Genomic DNA, 23241 nt, shown 5'->3' on the forward strand with positions numbered 1-23241 from the left:
GTCCTGCATTGTACTCCCCTTTTCCCCAAGTGAGATGGACATTTCTTGCCAATCCTCCAAGTCTCCTGGACTAAAAACTGCTCTGTCCCATTTTTCTGCTAGCCCCATTGTTCTAGGATTTGTTCTGGGGCACAATTTTTATGGACATTGGAGGTGAATATGGGGCAGCTATAGTGATTTACTGAGCATTCCATCATCTTGACTCCTGGACATCCAACACCTGTGTTTCCTTGGTGTTAATTGGTAGGCCACAATTAGTATGAGCAGCAGAGAATTGATCCACACTGTTGCAGCTCAGCTTCAGAGGCTTCATTGAGTGCACAATCATTAGCAAACAAAAAGAAATCGTGCATCAACACTCCCTCCACTCTAGTCTTGGCTTGTAGGCTTTTCAAATTGAAGAATTTACCATCACTGCAGTAGCTGACCTTGATGCTGTGTTCATCCTCTTCGAACGTGTTTGACAACATAACTGAAAACATCATGCCAAAAAGCATAGGAGGAAGTGTACAGCTTTGTTTCACCAAATAGATGACTGGGGAAGTGGTGGAGCATTGTCCATTATCTAGAACCTGGGTAAGCATGACATCGTGAAACTGACATAAAATGCTGATGAACTTCTCTATGTAATGAATTTTGCCATATTTTCCCATAAGCTCTCTTGGCTGAAAGTATCAAAGGCCTTGGTCAGATCTACAAACATTGTGCACAGACATCTGTTCTACTCCTAGCATTTCTCCTGCAGTTGTCAGGCAGCAGAAACCATATCGACTATCCTTTCCCTTTTTCTGAAGCCACATTAACTCTCATGTGGATGGCTATCTTCCAGGTGAAGGCTCAGACAATTAAGGAGGACACTGGTAGGAATCTTGCCAGCAATGACTAAGAAATTGCCCTGTAATTGTCATAGGATGATCTAGCTGCTTTACCTTTGTAGAGATAGACAATGGATGTGTCCTTGAACTCCAGGGCATGTCCTATTCCCATATAAAATGGAAAATTTCAGTTTGTCTAAAAGCAATGGACTCTCCACCTTGTAAATCTCAGCTGGAATAGAATCAGCACCATGAGCTTTGCCATACAAAAGGAGCCTACAGGCATTCAAAACCTATTCTTCAGTTGGAACTTTAGAAAGGGAGGGATTGACTTCAACCTGAGGTAAACAGTGAATGGCTTCAGTATTGATTGATGAGGATCTATTGAGAAAGCTATGGAAGTGTTCAGCCCATCTCTCCAGGATCATGTCTGTATCACTAATCAATGTGGCTCTATCAGTGCTGAGTAGTTGGTTGCCAAGTCCTTTTCAGGGCTGTTTTCCACCTTTGGTGTCCACCTGTTTCATCCAACTCTCACCTGTGTCATGCTGTGGCATGCACGGAAGCCACATCCAGTTAAATCATTTCAGCAGACAAGATAAACGAGGTAGAGAGGAACCAAAGGATCTGAAACCTGTTGTTCAGTTATGAAGTCTTGTTCAGGGGTGTGTCAACCCCAAGCATGTGAAGACTTCCCCTGGTGGCATGGGTGCAAGAGAACAATTTTTTTTTTCTCCAATGACCATGAAGACATCTGAAGCAGGTGCTGTTGTGCCATCAGAGCTTGATTAGACATCAAAGACACCAAGGTCATCCACTGCATCTTGAGTCCTCACCAGTCATCTTGTCTCTGACCTGTCACTGGATTGTAATGACTCCACAGGAGAGAAGGAGTCCCACAAATTCATGCAACCCTGCTTCACATAAATCCAATTTAACCATGAATCAAAAGACATCACACATACCATTATTACCACTTTATCTGTCTCATAGTCCTGTGTTGACAGGCAAGTGATGAAGCAGCAAGTGCAGATGCACTGAGAACTCAAAAGAAAAACAAGATGCCCAGCTTTAGAGAATCCCTCCCCAAATGTTCACAGGGACTATTTATGACCAATCTGTGGTAGAACATTCTGATTTCATATTGGTCTGATCAGGCACAATTGGACACATTGAAACTTGACTGTAGCATGCTGATGTCATGCTGGTCCTCTAAAATGAAGGAAAACAAAAAATCAACCAGGTGAGATGCACCATAGGTCTTTGGCCCATAAATAGCCTTTCAGGCATCATAGGAGCACTTTGGATTGTTGCCATAAGCATAAAACTGAATTTCACCTGCCTTCTTACTGAGCCAAGCTTCACTTGTATTTTACTTTTGATGGAACTAAATTCTGTCTTCTTAGAGATGGAACAACTCTCCTGCTGGTAAAGTCTAAATTTCTCCATTATTTTTCTCAAATCAGTCTTGATGTTTGTAAGTGTTCTGACCCAATTGAATAAATGCAGTGTCATTTGTCAGATCTTTGAAAACTGCCCACTCCTTTTCTGATCCACTGTTGTCAACTGCGTGAGTCAACATTCCCTCCAAATTAGAAACAAAGTGTTCCTCTTCAGAGAAGTCCTCTAACCTGTTGACATTAATTTTTCTGAGAGTCATTTTGCCTTTGGGCAACTGCTTTTGTTGCATATGAATATTCAGCTTGGAAAGGATAAGTCTATGATTAGTACAGCACTCCGTTCCACACATGGTCTTCATGACTTTCACATCTTGTCTCTCTCTTCTTACAATCACATAGTCTATTAAATGCCAAAGTTTGTGTGGGAGTGCATCCACAAAACTTTTAGGTACATGGAAGACAGTGTTGATGATAAAACGGTTATGGGATGCACAAGTTTTCAGTAGTAAATGGCCATTTCATTTGCTATTTCCAACTCCAATTCTATCAAGGAGTCCCTGCCAAGTCTGGTAGACTGAGATTTGTCCATCATTAGATTCACGCAGAATTATAAGTTCCTTATCCTTATATACATTGATAATAAGGGTCTCCAGACCTCCATCATTTCTTTTTCTTTAACCAGATGGTGGGAGCACAGGCACTGATGATGTGATCCTGGTGTGGCATTTTCCTGCAAGTGGTAATCCCATTGTTGGGAGACTGTCATTCATTCCTTTAGTTAGGCAAAAAAGCTGGCTGAGTAGATTGGTTTTGACTGCAAAACCTAAACCAGCTTCTTGGTGCACCCCTTCACAGCAGCCATTCTAGAAAAAAATGTGTATCCATCTGTGACTTCTGTAAGCTGGCCTTCATTTGCCAGCCTTATTTCGCTCAGGGCTGCTATTTGGATGTCATGCTCACTGAGTTCTCTTGTGTCAAGAGCTATTTCTCTTTCATGTCTACTAGATTTTGTATTATGTGTAAGTGTGTGAATATTCTGTGTATTAATGGTGAGTGGAACTGTCTTTGCAGAAGTTTTTGTACATTTTTGCATGTGTTTTCACCATGGAGTAGGATCAGGGTCTGCTGTGGTAATCAGACCAGTTATGGGTAAACAGACAATTTTAATTTCACCTTTCCTATCCCCTTCCTCACACCACAAGGTGAGCAGTGTGATCCTTAAAAGGATGTTCATACCCCCAAGGGCCTGCTGAATCCCACTGCCACTTCTAGTGAGAAAACAACCCCATGTCCTGGGCGGCCTGTGTGCAGGGTTGTGACTACAGCTCCCAGTTTATCCAAACTTGCTGCTTCATCACTTGCCACAGCACTTTGAGACATGTAAAAATGGTAAAATGATAGGGGTGATGACTTGTGATTTGTGAGTAAATTGGATTTAAATGAAGCAGAGTTGCATGAAGCCATTGGCCTCTTGTTTTCAAAGTGACCACATTGCGGTGGCATGAAAGAGTCAAATTGGCTGGTGATGGCTCAAGAGGCAGTGGAGAACCTTGGTGTCTTCCATGTCTAACCAAGTTCTATGCTCTCCATAGCACCTACTTCAGCTGCCTTCTTGGCCATTTGAACAAATTGTTCTCATCTGCCCATTCTACCACATGCTTGGGGTACACACCTTCCTAACTCACCAACCAGTTTGAGACCCCTCACTTACTCTCATCTTGGTTTAGCCCATCTGCTGAAATGGTTTACCAGGATATGGCCACTGTGCATACCACAGCTTCTTGGAGCCACAGGTGAGAGGTGGATCAGGTAGATGCCAAAAGTGGAAAGCAGCCCCAAAAAGTGCTCAGCAGCTCTAACACTAGCAATAATACTTTACCCTGAACACATCCTACTCTCCATTTTCTAGAGTATTAAAAATTAAGCGATTTGCCCAGGATCACACATACCACCTTAGGGATTACAGACAGAACGTGAAATCACTTAAGGCTGATAATGGATGAAAAAATTCAATATTGGAAAGGGGGGTAGATGAATACATTGATCCACCTTTAGTGAGGTTACAAATCTAAGAAAAATTTTGGAACTCATTTTAAAATTTTCAAGAAAAGTCACTAGACTGTGTAACTTTTAATGCTGAGGGGTACTATGGGGCACATACCTCAAATGCATCAATTACAGAAGTGAAAGTAAAGTAATATAGAAATGAGATTATTCATAGTAACCCTTTTGATCACAGTGAAAATAAAATGGGTGAACAGCTGTTAAATTAATGTAAGAAAAATATATTTTACTCTATGATAAAATGAAAATTTTCAAAGAAGATGAGAGTAAGAGACCAGAGAACGCAAAATAAATACACCACTTACTTCTCTGCAGAAGGATGTGGAGCTGTGGGTTTTAACTGTTTTCTAATCTGCCGGATGTCATTACTTTATTGATAGGTTTCCTTAACTAGTATCTCTCTTTTAAAGAAAGCAAAAATGTGATGAAGATTCTTTGGAAATGAATGTGATGTGAAATATATTGTAAAACATTTTCCACAAAATATGTGAAGCTCTATTGTCTATATGCCAGTCAAAGCCATAATCACAGCCACAGTATATTTATATCAACTGAGCTAACAAGCCAAACAAATCCTCAGGAAACTTAGATCTCTCCCCCTTTACCCTTTTCAAGAATGGGTGAAGGGGGCTTATTCTCTGCTTTTGAGGGAACCTGAGAGATAATGAACCTCACAGCCATAATATGTGTTCACACACATGCACATTAATTAACATTTCTCCAACTCCATCCCAGTGCTCCTGAGAGGACTTTGTTTGGCACCTTGTCTTTTGCTACCCAGAGAGAATTTCCTCATTGCAATGATCTCTGCCTCTCTGCATTTGGCTAAAGAGTATGGACAGCGTCCCCAAGGAGACGCAAGAAATTTTTAGCAAAAATGAAATTGGCCTATGGGGCCATCCAGTCAAACATGCTGTCCAACTTCAGCTACAAATATAATGGGGAAAGTAATGGAAAAACCTGTTTCCCAGCTAAGGAGAAAAGAATTATGATGGCCAGACCACAATAGAAACTTTATAATTTTCTATCAGTCCAGCATGAGCTAGGGGAATTCTGGCATCAGAATTCATCGATATCATCCTCGAACTGTTCAGATTGGAGAAGTTCACAGTATGGAGACATGTGGCTCTATTCAGGTAGGATGCAGTCAGTGTGAATGGAATACTTTTTTCCTATTATCCCCTTTATTTGTTTTCTCCTCCCTCATTTCTTTCCTTCCTTTTTATTTCTCTCTTTTCTTTCTTTCTTTCTTTCTTTCTTTCTTTCTTTCTTTCTTTCTTTCTTTCTTTCTTATTTTCTTCTTCCTTCCTTCCTTCCTTCCTTCCTTCCTTCCTTCCTTCCTTCCTTCCTTCCTTCCTTTCTCTCTCTCTTTCTTTCTTTCATTCATTTTTTCTTTCCTTCTTTCTTTCTTTCTTTCTTTCTTTCTTTCTCTTCCTCTCTTCCTTCTTTCTTTCTCTCTTCCTCTCTTCCTTCTTTCTGTCTGTCTTTCTTTCTTTCTTTCCTTTCTCTCTTTCTTCCTTCTTCCCTCACTCCCCCCATCAGTCTCTTCTTTCTCTTTCTTTCTTTCTTTCTTTCTTTCTTTCTTTCTTTCTTTCTTTCTTCCTTTCTCTCTTCTTTCCTTGCTCCCTCCCTCCATCACTCACTTCTTTCTCTCTTTCTTTTTGTCTCACTTCCTTCCTTTCTTCCCTCCTTCCTTCCTCCCTCCCTCTCACCCTCCCTAACCTCCCACTCACCCTCCCACTATCCCACACTTTCTTTATTTCCTTCTTTATTTCTTTCTTTCTTTCTTTCTTTCTTTCTTTCTTTCTTTCTTCTCAAGATATCTTCCTCAAGGACATTCAGGCATACATTATCCTTACATGGCTCTGCTTTGGTGATTGGGAGTGGCTGCTTTGTCTTCATCACTGAATCTTATATTAGCCTATTTTCCACTGTGCTCTAATTTCCAGTGAAAGAAGACCCAAGAAAAGCCTTCTCTACTTGTGTCCCCAACATCCTTGTGGTTTCTTTGTTCCTTATTGCATCTTTCTATGTGCACCTACAATCACCTTCAGATTCTGGATCAATTAAAGATATAATCCTTTCGCTATTCTATTGTATAGTAGCTTCCTTTCTGAACCCTATTATATACAGTCTATGGAAAAATCAGATAAAAGTGACTTTAAGAATAATAATTAAGAGAAAGTTTTCTTTAAAGAAATAAAGCATAAACTGCAACTACTTCCCAATTGTGTTGAACCTAATTCATATATAAATGAAAAATCCCATTAAGATATTTATTTTTCTTTGCGATTTTGTGGGTTTATATGTTGCTATTTGTATGTTGGTGAGTAAAATTAAATCACTGGTCTCAGTGAGTAAAAAACCCCCAGAATTGACTTTCATATTATCAATATCAGCAGCATGTTTTTTATCATTGGAAGTATATTAAAGAATTCAAAATAATGTAATTTCCTTAGCCCAAGGTCTTTGATGGCACTGCTTATGACATATACGTATACCCTTTATGATTCAAAGCATTCTTTTTCCAATTCAAATTCACATAGATAATTCTGGTCCCTTATAGGAAGGCAGAATTCATCTCAATGCAAGTGTTCTAGGGGAATCCCTGAAAGTCAGTGGTATATATTTTTAAAGGAATGTTCAGGATTTATTAGGCTTTTTCAAAAACATGCTTCATGGAATAGAGATCCACTGTTGGATATGCCCTCTATGTTTTCCTTTGTATATGGCTTTTTTCTCCCTTTATCCTTCTCTCCATTCACATTACATTTTACTTAGTTCACACCCTTCCCATAACTTCTGGGTTATTTTAATTTTCTCCTCATTTGTTTTTGGGACTCAGGGATTCCCTCCTCCAGGACCCATACTCTGTTCTTTACAGAGTTGCCAAATATCTATACATACATATATATATATAGGTATATATGCACACATATATGTATATACATACGTGTATATATGTACACACACGTATATATACACACACATATGTATATATACATATATGTGTATATATCTATATACACACAAATTGATCATGCTTAACCATATCACTCTCCTACTCAGAAAGCTGTAATAGCTAGCTTCCTGTTGGCTCTGGGATTGAGTAAAATTAAAATATATAGAAATCAATGTCCTTTGCAATGTAGATCCCATCCACCACTCAAGACTAGATTTGAAAGAACAAGTCAAAGAACCACCACATGGACAAATGAGCAAGAAAATAATTAGACATTTTAAAAAGAAGTAAGGATAAATTTTAGAATAAACAGTTGTGGATTCAGGGACAAAATTAAGAAGGCAAACAATAGAATATTCAAAGGAAATGTTAGTAGATTTGTTGAAAAAGTGAATGACTGATTTTGGATACAAGACACAAATACAGAAGAAAAATTATGTAAATAGGCTCAAAAGGAATAAGATGTCAGAAGGGGTGACTGAATGTATGAATAAAAATATTTCTTAAGCACTTACAATAAGAAAAACACTGAGGCAAATCCTGGGAATACAAAGAGAAAATGGGAAACAGTTCATTCTCTTGAGGAACTTACACTTTAACTGGAAGGAATAAAACATAAAAGAAAGCTTAGCTATAGGGTAGATGATGTGATATTGTCTCTTCTTGATCTATTTTCCAGGTTGGTTGTTTCTCATGTGAGCTATTTTACATTTTCTTCCATTGTTTTCATTCTTTTGATCTTGTTTGATTGATTCATGTTGTCTCTTACAGGCATTAGCTTCCACTTGCCCAATTCTAACATTAAGTTATGGTTTTCCTCAAATAAGTTATGTACTTCATTTTCTATTTGGCAAATTGTACTCTTTAAGGTGTTGTCTTCAGTGGATTTCAGGGGAGTTTTGACCAATTTTCCAGTTTTCCCATTCTACTTTTTTAAGGAGTTTTCCAAGCTATCGTTGCGTTTTTTTTCATAATGATATTGCTTCTCTCGTTGCTTTCCCTCTCTTTTATTCTACCTCTTCTATATGATTTTAAGCTCCATTTCGAGCACTTCCATAAGTATTTTCTGGTCTTGAAAATGCCTCCTGCTTTGCTTTGAGGTTTTGTCCACAGGTGTTTTGACATTATTATCCTCTTCTGAGTTTGTGTCTTGGTCTTCTCTGTCATCATAATAACTCCCTACGGTCAAATTATTGTTTTTGTTGTTGTTGGCTCATTTTTTAGCATTTAAATTTTCTTTTTAATTTGATCTCTGCTCCCAGGTTGGTAGGCTTCTTGTTCCAGTGGCTGCAGACTCTGGCTATGTACTTGGTGATGTGCTGATGTTGCCCTGAAACCTATGAGGGATGCTTGTGTCTGGTGCTGTGTTGAGGGGGTGGCTAGTGCCACTGTAGGCTGAATGGGTCTGACAGGTTACCTTGTGCTGAGATGGGATCCTAGTGGTGGGGTCTGGTGTGTGCTGAGGCCCATTGTGGTTATTTCTGTGTTTCTCTTTGGCTACAGAGAAGCGCATTGGCATCTGGCTGCTAGAGGGTGCCTGTTTGCCTTGGGCTGTGCTGCAGTTTGAGGAGATCTGGGTGCTAGTGTCTGTCTGTTTTCCCCAGGCTGTACTAAAGCATGCTAAGGAAAGTGGGAGGTCCTGCTGCAGGCTTTTGTCTGATCTACCACATTGAGGCTCAGGATCTCCAGCTGACTTGTTGAGCTAGTACTTGGTGCTGGCTTGCAGGGATGCTTCCTCTCCTAGACTGCACTCCCCTTTTCCCTGAGTGAGATGGATCTTTCTTTCCAATCCTCCAAGTCTCTTGGACTAAAAGACTACTCCACTCCATCTTTCTGCTGGCTCCATTGTTCCAAGATTTGCTTTGTGGTACTATTTTACGGTTGTTGGAGGTGAATATGGGACAGCTATAGGGATTTACTGCTCATACCACCATCTTGACTCTTAGGAGTCCAGTAGCTGTGTTATCTTGGTGTTAATTGTTAGGCCAAAATTCATGCATTCAGGGCACATCATTGGCACACACACACACACACACAACAAATCATTCATCAGCACTCCATCCACTCTAGTCTCAGTTTGCAGCCTTTCCTAGTCGAAGAATTTATCGTCAGTGAAATAGCTGAACTTAATGATGTATCTTTCCTCAGTGAATTCATTTGACAATATGGCTGACAACATCATGCTAAAAAGCATGAGATCAAGCGTATAACCTCATTTCACCAAGTTGGTGACTGGGAAAGGATGATACCCTTGTCCATCTATGCAGAACCTGGGTAAGCATGCCATCATGAGTTTGACATACAATGCTGATGAACTTCTCCAGAAGCATAGTTTTGCCATAATTTTCCATAAGCCTACTTGACTGACAGTATCAAAGGATGTGGTCAGATCTGTAAACATTGTATACAACCCTCTGTTCTGCTTCTGGCATTTCTCCTGGAGCTGTTGGCCAGCAAACAACATATCAACTGCTCCTTCACTCTTTCTGAAGCCACAATGGCTTTCATGAAGATGACCATCTTCCAGTCAAAACGACAGCATATTAAGGAGGACTCTGGTAAGTATCTCATCAGAAATGACTCTTAGTCATTAGAGACCCCATTGTGACTGTCACAGGACAATCTGTTTCCTTTAGCATTATGGAGAGAGACAATGGAGGTGTCCTTGAAATCCTGGTAGGTTATCTTGCCATATAACCTGGAAAATTTCATTCACCTTTTGCGTGAGCAATGGACCCTCCCCTTTGTAAATCTCAGCTGTAATTGAATCAGCTCCAGCTCCTTTGCCACACAAAAAATTCCTAAACTCATTCAATGTCTTCTTCAGTAGGAACTTCAACTAGGAGGGGATTGATTTCAACCTGTGTTAAACAGTCAGTGGCTATGGTACTGATTGATGAGTGTCTGCTAAGAACACTATGGAAATGTTCAGCCCACCTCTCTGCCTTATCACTAATCAATGTAGCTCTGTCATCCACTGAGTAGTTGAGATAAACATAGGGCTCTGGCCCATAAATAGCCTTCAGGGCATCATAAAGGCAGTTTATATTGTTGTTATCAGAATAAAACTGAATTTCACCTGCCTTATTATTGAGTCAAGGATCCTGTGTCTCTTTAAGCTTCACTTGTACTTTCCTTTTGATGGAACTAAATGATGCCTTCTTAGAAATGGATGAACTCTCTTGCTGGTAAATCATATGCAGTTCTCCTTTTCATTTAACAGCTTCTAAATTTCCCCATCATTTTCATCAAACCAATCTTGATGTTTGGAAGTGTTTTTACCCAGATGAGGAAATGCAGTGCTACACATCAAATCTCTGAAAGCAGTTTACTCTTCTTCTGCTTCATTATTGCCAATTGTCTATTGACTCAACATTCCCTCCAACTTAAAAACAAATTGAAGCTGCTCAGAGAAGTGATCTAATCTGTTGACATTGATTCTTCTTGTAGTCATTTTGTGTTAAGGACACTGCTTTTGTTTTTTATTGAATTTGAATAGATGACTTGGAGAGGATAAGCTATGATCAGCACAGCACTTAATATGACACATTGCATTCATCACTCTCAAATCATTTCTGTCTCTTCTTACTATCACATAGTTTATTAAATTCCAATATTTGTGTGAGGATATACCCAAAAAGCTTTTAGGTAAGTGGAAGACGACAGTATTAGTCATGAGATGCATGAGTCTTCCATAGTGAATGGCCATTGTAGTTGCTGTTTCCAACTCCATTCCTCCCAAGAAGTCCCTGCCATTTCTGGTAGACTGAAATTTATCTAGTGTTAGACTCACCCAGAATTATAAACTCATCCTCTTTTGACACATCGATGATTAGGGTCTCCAGGTCTTCATAAAATTTTTATTTGTCTTCATCAGGGTTATTCATGGTGGTAGCATAGGCGCTGATGATGGTGTTGTGACATTTTCCTGCAAGTGGTAATCACATTACCATGATACTATCATTCATTCTTTTTGGTAGGCATAAAAGTTTGTTGACAAGATTAGGTTTGATTGGAAAACCTACACCAGCTTCAAGGTGTTCCCTTGCACTATTTTAGAAGAACTGTATATTCAGCTCTGATTTCCTTGACCTGCCCTTCATTTGCCAGACTTGTTTCCCTTAGGGCCCAGTCATGTTGGATCTTAAATTTTATTATAGAGCAACAATCATCAAGACTACTTGGTACTGGCTAAGCAATAGAGGGATAGATCAGTGGAATAGGTTAGGTACACAAGACACAGTGGTCAATGATTATAGACATTTACTCTTCTATGAAACCAAAGACCCCAGATTCTGGGGTAACAGCTCACTATTTGAGGACACTGCTGGGAAAACTGGAAAATAGTATGGAAGAAATGGCCATAGACCAAAATAATGTCCCAAGGGTTACTAAATTTACATATAGAGGCTGATACTATAAACAAATTGGGGGAACAAGGAATAGCTTATTTGTAAGATTTATGAAGAGTGGAGGAATTTATGACCAAACAAAAGATAGAGAATATTATGAAATGCAAATGGGATAATTTTGATTATATTAAATTGAAAAGTTTTTGCACAAAAAAAGCCAATGTAACCAAGATTAGGAGGGAAGCAAAAAACTTAGACAGAATTTTTACAAGTAGTGTCTCTGATGAAGGCCTCGTTTCAAAATATATAGTAAACTGAGTCAAATTTATAAAAATACAAGTCATCCCCCAAATGATAAGTGGTCAAAGGATATGTACTGACAGTTTTCAGAGGAAGAAATTAAATATATCTTTAGTCTCATGAAAAAATGCTCTAAATCATTATTGATTAGAGAGATGCAAATCAAAACATCTCTGAGGTACCACATCTCTCCTATGGGATTGGCTAACATGACAAAACAGGAAAATGATACATGTTGAGGAAGATGTGGGAAAGTTGGAATGCTAATTGATTGTTGGTGGAGCTATGAGCTCATCCTACCATTCTGGAGAGCAATGTGGAACTATGCCCAAGTGGCTATAAAACGTACTTGCTCTTTGACCCAGTAATACTCCTTCTAGTGCTGTATACCAAAGAGATCATAAAAATGGGAAAAGGACCCACGTGTAAGAAAATATTTATAGCAGGTCTCTTTTTTGGTGGCCAAGAACTAGAAATCGAGGGCATCAATTGAGGAATGGTTGAACAAGTTGTGGTATATGAATATAATGTAATACTGTTGTGCTATGAGAAATAATGAACAGAAGGACTTCAGAAAAATCTGGACTTATGTGGACTGATGCTGAGTGAAGTGAGCAGAACCAGAAGAACGTTGTGTGCAGTAACAGCCACATTGTGTGATGACTGATTTGGATCGACTTAGCTCTTCTCAGTAATGCAAGGACCTGAAACAATTCCAAAGGGCTCATTATGGAAATCTCCACCCGCATCCAAAGAAAGAACTATAGAGTTTGAATGCCAAGCAAAGCTTACTAATTACTTTTTTTGTTTTTTTTTTTCTTTCTCATGGTTTCTCTCATTCCTTATAATTCTTGTCTACAACATGACTAATGTGAAAATATGTTTAATAAGAATGTACATGTACAGCCTTTATCAGATTGCAGGCCATCTTGGGGAGTTAGTGGGGAGGGAGGGGGAGAAAATTTTAAAGCTTATGGAACTGAATGTTGAAAACTAAAACAAATAATTAACTAATAAAAAATAAAGAATGGTAAAATATGTGATGAGAAATTTGTTTTGGAACTGAATGTAATGTAAAAAGTAAAATACATTTTACAATACAAAATTTGTGAAGCTGTCTTGCCTATATGTCAGTGAAAGCCATAAACATAGCCACAATATATTTGTGTCAACTGAGCTAAGAAGCCAAACAACTGCTCAGGACACTTAGATCTCTCCTTTTCTGCCTTTTCAAGAATGGGTTAAAGGGGCTTCTTCTATTTTTTTATGGAACCTGAGAGATAATGAATCCTACAGCCATAATACATATTCACAAATGTGCACATTAATTAATATTTCTTCAACTCCAACCCAGTGCCCCTGATAAGACTTTATTTGGCACCTTGTCTTTTGCTACCCAGAGACAATTACGTCAGTGCAATGTTCTCTATCTCTTTGAATTTGACTACAGATCAGGGACAATGTCCCCAAGGAGATGTGAGGAATATCTAGCAAAGGTGAAATTTGCCTTTGTGGCCACCCTATCAAACATGCTGTCCAACTTTAGCAACAAATATAATGTGGAAAATTTAGGGAAAACTTGCTTCCTAACCAAGGAGAATAGAATTATAATGGCAAGACATAATGGAAACTTCATAGTTTTCTGCCAGTTCAGCCTGACTTGGGGGAATTCTGTAGGTCTTTTCCACGGCATAGGAATTCAGTGATATCATGTTGGAGCAGTTAAAATTGGACAATCTAACAGCATGGACACTTCTTGCTTTATTCAGGTAAGATGCAATTAGTGTGAATGGAATGCTTTTCCCATTATCCACCTTTTTTGTTTTCTCCTCCTTTTCTTTCCCTCCTTTTTTCTTTCTCTCCTTTCTTTCTTTAATTTTTTCTCCTTCCCCACCCTGCCTTCTTTCTGTTTTTTCTCTTCCTTTCTTTTTTCTTTCTTTCTCCCTCCCTCTCTCCTTTCTTTTTTCTTTCTTCCCCCTCCTTTTTCACTTTCTGTTTCTTTCCTTCCTTGCTTCTTTCTTTCTTATTTCCTTCTTTTTTCCTTCCTTTCTTTCTTCTTTCTTTCTTTCTTTCTTTTCTCTCTTTCTTTCCTCCCTTCATTCTTTCTCACTCTCTTTCTTGCTTTCATTGTTTATTTCTCTCTCTTTTATCTTTTTTCCTTCCTTCCTTACTTCTTTCCTTCCTTCCCTCCTTCCTTCTTTTCTTCCTTCCTTCCTTCTTTCCTTCCTTCCTTCCTTTCTTTTTCTTTCTTTCTTTCTTTCTTTTTTCTTTTTTTCTTTCTTCCTTCCTTCCTTCTTTCCTTCCTTTCTTTCTTCCTTCCTTCCATTCTTTCTTTCTTTCTTTCTTTCTTTCTTTCTTTCTTTCTTTCTTTCTTTCTTTCTGTCTTTCTTTCTGTCTTCCTTTACTTATCCCTCTATATATCTGTCTTTTCAAACATTTCCCTGCTTTCATTCCTTCTAGGTAATGGGAAGTCATATTTTAGGAAAAGGAAATGTAAGTTGAACCTTGGTTACAATTAAAAGTGATTCCGTCTGTAGAACAACATAAACCAGTCAAACATCTCACTTCAGTGGTGACTCAGAAGGGCAGTTCATATACAGGTGACTGCTGAGGATGTGTACATTAGTATCATAAATGTAGAACTGGAATGGGTGGTAGAGGCCATCCAGGCCAACGATTGCAATTTTGAGATAAAAAAGCATAGTTAGAAAAGTGACAAGTTCAAGGTGGCTCCTATGGAAGAGGCTTAACTCAAATGCAAAGCCATGTCTGCTTATTCCAAAGGCAGTGTCATTTCCCATATTTAGTAAAAAAGTTTCCATCATTGAACCAAGTAGCCATTCTGGTACAAACATTGGTCCGGTCACTCTTGGCAGATATTACTTATGCCAGCAAGGCTAAAGAGGAGTAAATGAAAGGAAGAAGATGACACTCTTCTGTAGGTGCCAACACTTTCAAGTTCACTATTTCAAGTGCAGGAAAAAGTTGAGCAGAGGCATGTCCAACTTTTAGAAAGAGCCAAATACAAAACGTGAAATGCAAGCAGACCATTTAAAAGAAATCTAGAGTTTTTCACCCCTTGTCACCTTAAACTGATGTCTTCTACCTTCAAACCTAGAGAACTTCTGTCTGTCTAATCTACTGTAAATACTTTTGAATTTCATATTTTTTATCCTTTTTCTGTCTTTAAAACTACCTTTTCTTTTCTATTCCTTTAAGTGGCTGACAGGCTACTGATATTAGATCACCCCCTGACCTTGCCCAGACATGAAGCTCACCACATAAAGGATAGGAATTGCAACAAATGGGGATATATATATATATATATATATATATATATATATATACATATATATATATGTATATATATATAAATTTTTAAATAAAACTCAGTCTTTGTTGTTCATTCTTTTGAAATATTAGCAAATTTAATAGAAAATCAAACTTCATTTGACAATGTTGTCATATGGGAAGCAGGAGTCTCTACAGATTTTCCCAAAAGCTTCTTATTACATTATCCCCAATGATAGCCACATGTATAGGGCTGAAAAACACCTTTGCTCAATCCAGGTAATAAGAGTTTGAAGAGACTCAGTTTTAATTTCTCCCATATGGCAGGTATTTGGAAAGTAGTTCTATGCTTAGCTTGCAGGAACCTTTTTCTCTGTGTTGTGGTACCTTGATGTTATAACCCCAGAACATTTGTACCTGACATCTCTCATGTATCATTTAATGTTTAATTGTTTCCTTTATTCCTTTTTATAACTCATTGATTGATTAAAATTTCCCTCACTATAGCCCCCATGAACATTCATTTGTGAATCACATTTTTAAAAATATAGTCCTTCAGTGGGAAAACAGAGGGACCACTGTTGGTGGAGCTCTGGTCCAACTACTGTGAAAAACAATTTGGAGCAATGCCTTACAAGTAATTTAATTGCAAATAATACCCCTTGACCCAATGATACCACATATTTCAAAGAGATTAATGAAAGAGGAAAAAGACTCATGTATATCTATATATCTATATTTAAAGAATTTATTTTTGTGGTTGTAAACAATTGGATACTGTGGTAAGGACCTTCAATTGGGGAATGGGTAAGCAAATTTTGGTCTGCAAAATTGAAATAAAGGGAGAAGAATTTGGGAAGATTTGTGTAAAATGATACAAAATGAAGCAAGCAGAAACAAGAACATAACATATAATAACATTGTCATGATAATTAACTTTGAAAGACAGTAATTCTAATTAACATAATGACAAACCATAATTACAAGAGACTCATAATGAGGGATGAAACATTTGCCTCCAGATAGAGAGGCAATTATGAAAAGGTACAGATGAAAGGATATTTTGTTTTCTTCTTTTTCTTTCTTTCTTCTTTCTTTCATCTTTCTTTCTTTCTTTCCTTCTTTTCTTTCTTTCTTTCTTTCTTTCTTTCTTTCTTTCTTTCTTTCTTTCTTTCTTTCTCTTTCTTTCCTTCTTTCTTCCTTTCTTTCTTTCTTTCCTACTTAACTCTCCTCTATCCCTCCTCTACCCCTCCCTCCTTCCATCTCTCCCTGCCTCCCTCCCACCATTTCTTCCTTCCTTCCTTCTTTCCTTCCTATCTTCCTTCTTTCCTCCCACTCTTCCTAATTTCCTTCTTTCTTCCTTTTTTCACTATTTGTCCTTAGATAGCTAATGTGGTCATTTGTTTTAAGTGACTATGCATATGTATAATAGGTTTTATTTTGTTCCTCAATGGGTGAGGGAGGAGGAGTAAAATGGGACAGAATTGTAAAATGACAAGAAATTATATATACATATAGATGTGATATCAAATACCTATGTATGTATGTATGTATTCAACACAACCAGAATAGAGCTCTTATGTCATGACCTGCTTATTATTACATCAAAGATGTTGTCATAGGGAATTAATTTCCAAGAAATACCTGCCTATGCTTTGTTCCAAAGTCCTGGAGATTTAACCATGAAAGATTTCTTTAGGGAAGTAATCAATATATAAAAAAGGAAGATGGAGCATGAGCATGGTGTGCTTCCTTGGATGATATTACATATGAGACAAGGGTAGAAGGTGGTTGGTGGATCATTCATTTTCATTGCCTGATGCCTCTGAATGGAAGAAAACTGAAGTGCAAAGATTAGGAGAGCCAGTGATCCACTATGGGGACAATTAGATGAACTGAGACAATCTAGAGGAGCAGAGAGAATAGCAGGCCAGGTCAGCAGACTTTACCATCCTTCTATCCCTATCCCTATATCTGCCATGCACCTGCAATTTCTTCTTTCAATCAGTGGAAAAGGGCTTGATGGCAGTAATAGGAGAAAGGTTATAGTCCCTGTCTCCACTGCTAGCAAAAGCCATGAAGATGTTTGAAATTATGGGGGAAGCTAGGTGGAACAGTGAGTAGAGCACAGGCCCTGAAGTCAGGAGGGCTTGAGCTCAAATTGATCTCAGACTCTTGACACACTCTTACTAGCTGTGTGACCTTGGACAAGTCACTTAACAGCAATTGCCCTGCATTCCTCGCTCCAAAAAAATAAAAAGAAAAGAAAACTATGTCTTTTCAAATTTCTGAATATCCTCCCTTTATTGTTAAGGGTTATTCATAAAGATGTGATGGCCATTGTAAAAGGAGACAGAGAGGATAAGACTAAATATCAGAGGATTTAAAAAAAAACAGTTCATCATTTTCATTGGTGCTTTCTGGTCTAGGTCCGATTGTCTATACTGATGTATTCACTCACAGATAAGCAATACACTACAGAAAAAAGGAAGTCAATCTAAGTTTATTGGGAACATTACTTTGCTTCCTTAAGCATCCATGTTTTTAATAAATAGAATTACCAGGTGTAGAAATGTCCTTTATTGGAACAGGGCTGCACTTCTCATATAACTCTTGGACAATATTTCTTTAAGCGGTCACCTGACTTGCCCAGAGTCATATAGCCAGTATATGACAGGGGCCAGGTCAAAGAGTAATGGTAAAAATAAAACAATGTCTTCTGCACACAGTATGTCCTTAAGAATCGCTGATTGATAGACTGTTTCATTTCTCTTTGGCTCCCTAGGTCACTCACTGGAGTCTGAAAATGTCTAACTTTACCACCACTGTGACTGAATTTCTCCTTATGGAGTTTTCTGACACTTGTGAGCTGCAGATTTTATATTCTATGATTTTATTTCTCATTTACTCAGCAGGCCTGATGGGGAATCTCCTCATTGTCATTGTCACCACCTTTGACAGGAGACTACATACCCCCATGTACTTTTTCCTTAGGAATCTGTCCATTGTGGATGCCTGCTTCATATCAGTAACAATTCCCCAAGCATCCATTAACTCCCTGGTGAACAACAGAGTTATCTCAATTACTGGATGTGCAGCTCAGATATTCCTGGTGACTTTCATGGCATATGTTGAGTTTACTTTGCTCACTGTGATGGCCCGTGATCGTTATGTTGCCATATGTCAACCACTTCTCTACCCAGTGATCATGAGTCCCAGTGCATGTATGCAGATGACTTTAACATGCCTATTCACTGGCCTTTTGTATGCAAGTTTCCACACTGGTTACACATTCCGACTGTCTTTCTGCCAGTCCAATGTGATCCACCAGTTCTTCTGTGATATCCCCTCTCTACTCAAGATCTCTTGCTCAGAGACATTCAGCAATACATTATCCTTACTTGGCACTGCTCTGGTTGTTGGAGTTGGATGCTTTGTCTTCATCACTGCATCTTACGTGAGCATATTTTCCACTGTGCTCAAATTTCCAATGAAAGAAGACCAAAGAAAAGCATTCTCTACTTGTGTCCCCCACATCATTGTGGTTTCTTTGTTTCTTATTTCAGGCTATTATATGTACCTAAAACCACCTTCAGATTCTGGGTCCCTTAAAGATATAATCCTTTCTATATTCTATTGCATAATACCTCCCTTTCTGAACCCTATTATATACAGTCTACGGAATAAGCAGATTAAAGAGGCTGCAAAAATAGTAATGAAGGGAAAGTTTTTATTAAGAAATAAAGCATAAACTTTTTTATGTTTTTAAACCTAACTTATCTACTGATGAAAAATCACATTAAGATATATTTCTGTTTGTGATAAGTAATATGCTGAATTTACTATTTTTATTTTTTATGCTTCCAGAAAAACAATTTTATTTAAATCACCTTTCTTATAACTCTTAACCTACTTAGGGTTTCTATGCTTTTTTTTAATTAAGATTTTTTATTTTTAGTTTACAACACTCAGTTTCTCATGATTTCGAGTTCCAGATTTTCTTCCTCCCTTGGCCCCCTCCCTTTCCAAGACGGCATGGAATCCGATATATCTTCTACATATAACTTCACATTAAAATTATATACACAATACTCAAGTTGCAAAGAAGAATTATGACTAATGGAACTAATCATGAGAAAGAAGAAACAAAACAAAACAAAAAAAAAAGAACAAAAAAAAAACAAAAACAAAAGAGGAAAAAAAAAAGTAGAGCAAATAGTTTGCCTCAATCTCTATTCAGACTCCATAGTTCTTTCTCTGGATGTAGATAGCATTCTCCATTGTGAGTCCTTTGGAGTTGTCTTTGAACCTTGTATTGCTGAGAAGAGCAAAGTCTATCAAGGTTAGTCATCACAGAATCAAAATATCTGTGGTTTTGTACAATGTTGTCCTAGTTCTGCTCCGCTCACACAGCATTATATCATGTAGGTTTTTCCAGGTTATTATGAAGTCCATATCTTCCCCATTTCTTATAGCACGGTTGTATTCCATTACATTCATATGCTACAACTTGTTCAGACATTCCTCAATTGATAGGAATTCCCTTGATTTCAAATTCTTTGCTTCTACAAAAAGAGCTGTTATGAATATTTTTGTGCATAGAGGTCCTTTTCCCACTTGTGTGATCTCTTTGGGATACAACTCTAGAAGTATTATTGCTGGATCAAAGGGTTTGAACATTTTTACACTCCTTTGGGCATAGTTCGAAATCACTCTCCAGAGTGGCTGGATCAGTTCACAGCTCCACCAGCAATGTAACTGATCCAATTTTCCCATATCCTCTCCAGCATTTATCATTTTCTTGTTTTGTCATTTTAGCCAGTCTTACAGGAGAGATGTGGTATCTAAGAGTTGTTTTGATTTGCATTTCTCTAATCAGTAGTGATTTCGAGCATTTTTTCATATGCCTATAGATATCTTTAATTTCTTCCTCTGAAAACTGCCTGTTCATATGTTTGACCATTCCTCAGCTGGGGAATGACTTGTATTCCTATACATTTGGCTCAGTTCACTGTATATTTTAGAGATGAGGCCTTTATGAGAGATACTAGTTGTAAAAATTTGCTCCCAATTTTTCTGCTTCCTCCTAATATTTGCTGCATTTGCCTTTTTTCTACAAAATAGTCTTTTCAATCTAAAATAATCAAAATTATCCATTTTGCATTTTGTAAGGCTGTTTTCGTGTCATGAATTCTTTGCTTTCCCATATATCTGAGAGGTGAACTATTCCTTGCTCTCACAAATTGCTTATAGTACTAGCCTTTATTCCTAAATCATGAACACATTTTGACTTTATTTTGGTATATGGTGCAAGATATTGGTCTATGCCCAGTTTCTGCCTTACCATTTTCCAATTTTCCCAGCAGTTTTTATTAAATAGTGAATTCTTAGCCCAGAATCTGGATTCTTTGGGTTTATCAAAGAGTAGATTGCTATAGTCGTTGACTAGTTCGTCTTGTGTACCTAAACTATTCCACTGATCCATGACTCTATTTCTTAGCCAGTACCAAGTAGTTTTGATGACTGCTGCTTTATTAGTACAGTTTAATATCTGGTATGGCTAGGCCACCTTCCCTAGTATTTCTTTTCCTTAATTCCCTAGACATTCTAGACCACTTGTTCTTCTAGATGAATTTTATTATCTTATCCAGCTCTGTAAAATATTTTTTTTCATAGTGTGAGTGGTATAGCACTGAATAAATATATTAATTTCGGTAAAATTGTCATTTTTATTATATTAGCTTGGCCTATCCATGAGCAACTGATGTTTTTCCATTTATTTAGATCTGATTTTACTTGTGTGATAAATGATTCATAATTATTTTCGTATAGGTCCTGAGTTTTTCTTGACAGGTAGGTTCCCAAAAGTTTTATAGTGTCTACAGTAACATTACACGGAATTTCTCTTTTTATCTCTTGCTGTTGGGCTTTGTTAGTAATGTACAGGGATGCTGAGGATTTATGAGGTTTTATTTTATACCCTGCAACTTTGCTAAAAGTTTTTATAATTTCAAGTAGTTTTTTATTTGATTCTCTAGGATTCTCTAAGTAAATCATCATATCATCTACAAAAAGTGATGATTTAGTTTCTTCTTTGTCTATTTTAATTCCTTCAATTTCTTTTTCTTCTCTTATTGCTACAACACACATTTCTATTACCGAATTGAATAATAGGGATGATAATGGACATCCTAGTTTCACCCCGATCTTATTGGGAATTCCTCTAGCCTATCCCCCTTACAAATAATATTGTTTATGATTTTAGGTAGATATTATTTATAATTTTAAGGAAGGCTCCGTTTATTCTTATGCTTTCTAGTGTTTTCAAAAGGAATTGATGTTGTATTTTGTTGAAGACATTTTCTGCATCTATTGAGATGATCATATGGTTTATGCTAGGTTTGTTGTTGATACTATCAATTATGCTGATATTTTTCTTTTTTTATTAAATTTATTTATTTAACATATTTGGTTTTCATCATTGATTTTCACAACAGTTTGAATTACAAATTTTCTACCCATTTCCCCCTCCCCCCCACTCCAAGATGGCATATATTCTGGTTGCCCTGTTCCCCAGTCAGCCCTCCCTTCTATCACCCCCTCCCCTCTCATCCCCTTTTCCCTTCCTTTCTTGTAGGGCAAGATAAATTTCTACACCCCATTGCCTTTGTATCTTATTTTTCAGTTGCATGCAAAAACTTTTTTTTTGTTTTTGAACATCTGATTTTAAAACTTTGAGTTCCAAATTCTTTCCCCTCTTCCCTTCCCACCCACCCTCCCTAAGAAGTTGAGCAATTCAACCTAGGCCACACATGTATTATTATGTATAACCCTTCCACAATACTCATGTTGTGAAAGGCTAACTACATTTTGCTCCTTCCCAACCCATCCCGCTTTATTGAATTTTCTCCCTTGACCCTGTCCCCTTTCCAAAGTGTTTGTTTTGATTACCTCCACCCCCATCTGCCCTCCCCTGCATCATCCCCCCCGCCTTTTATTTTTTTTTTTATCTTCTTCCCTCTTCTTTCCTGTGGGGTAAGATACCCAACTGAGTATGTATGGTATTCCCTCCTCAGGCCGAATCTGATGAGAGCTAGGTTCACTCATTCCCCCCTTACCTGCCCTCTCCCCTCCTCCCACAGAACTGCTTCCTCTTGCCACCTTTATGCGAGATAATCCACCCCATTCTATCTCTCCCTATCTCCCTCTCTCAGTATGTTGCTCTCTCATCCCTTCATTTCATTTTATTTCTTTTAGATATCTTCCCTTCATCTTCAACTCACCCTGTGTCTGCTCTCTCTCTTTTACATATCTATATCTATATCTATATCTATATACACACATATATATATATAAAACATACATATATATATATACACACACATACACATGCATACATATACACATAGATAAATACATACATAAACATTCACTTATATATATATATATACATAAACATATATATATGCATATTCCCTTCAACTACCCTAATACTGAGGTCTCATGAATCATACACATCATCTTTCCATGTAGGAATGTAAACAAAACAGTTCAACTTTAGTAAGTCCCTTGCAATTTCCTTTTCTTGATTACCTTTTCATGCTTCTCTTGATTCTTGTGTTTGAAAGTCAAATTTTCTATTCAGTTCTGGTCTTTTCACTGAGAAAGATTGAAAGTCCTCTATTTTATTGAAAATCCATATTTTGCCTTGGAACATGATACTCAGTTTTGCTGGGTAGGTGATTCTAGGTTTTAATCTTAGCTCCAATGACCTCCGGAATATTGTATTCCAAGCCCCTCGATCTCTTAATGTAGAAGCTGCCAGATCTTGGGTTATTCTGATTGGGTTTCCACAATACTCAAATTGTTTGTTTCTGGCTGCTTGCAGTATTTTCTCCTTGATCTGGGAGCTCTGGAATTTGGCCACAATATTCCTAAGAGATTTCTTTTGGGGATCTATTTGAGGAGGCTATCGATGAATTCTTTCAATTTCTATTTTGCCATGTGGCTCTAGAATATCAGGGCAGTTCTGCTTGATAATTTCTTGAAAGATGGTA

General features: G+C 37.7%; 1 protein-coding gene across 1 annotated transcript; it reads left to right on the forward strand.

The window, feature by feature from the left end:
- The first annotated feature begins 16187 nt into the window (after positions 1–16187).
- LOC118839896 (olfactory receptor 14C36-like) lies at positions 16188–18935 on the forward strand. The gene is made up of 2 exons (XM_036747396.1): positions 16188–16214; positions 17970–18935. The coding sequence occupies exons 1-2, from the start codon at positions 16188–16190 to the stop codon at positions 18933–18935; spliced, it is 993 nt and encodes a 330-aa protein (XP_036603291.1).
- Positions 18936–23241: the final 4306 nt, after the last annotated feature.

The sequence above is a fragment of the Trichosurus vulpecula genome, chromosome 2, assembly GCF_011100635.1.
Source record: "Trichosurus vulpecula isolate mTriVul1 chromosome 2, mTriVul1.pri, whole genome shotgun sequence".
Classification (NCBI taxonomy): domain Eukaryota; kingdom Metazoa; phylum Chordata; class Mammalia; order Diprotodontia; family Phalangeridae; genus Trichosurus; species Trichosurus vulpecula.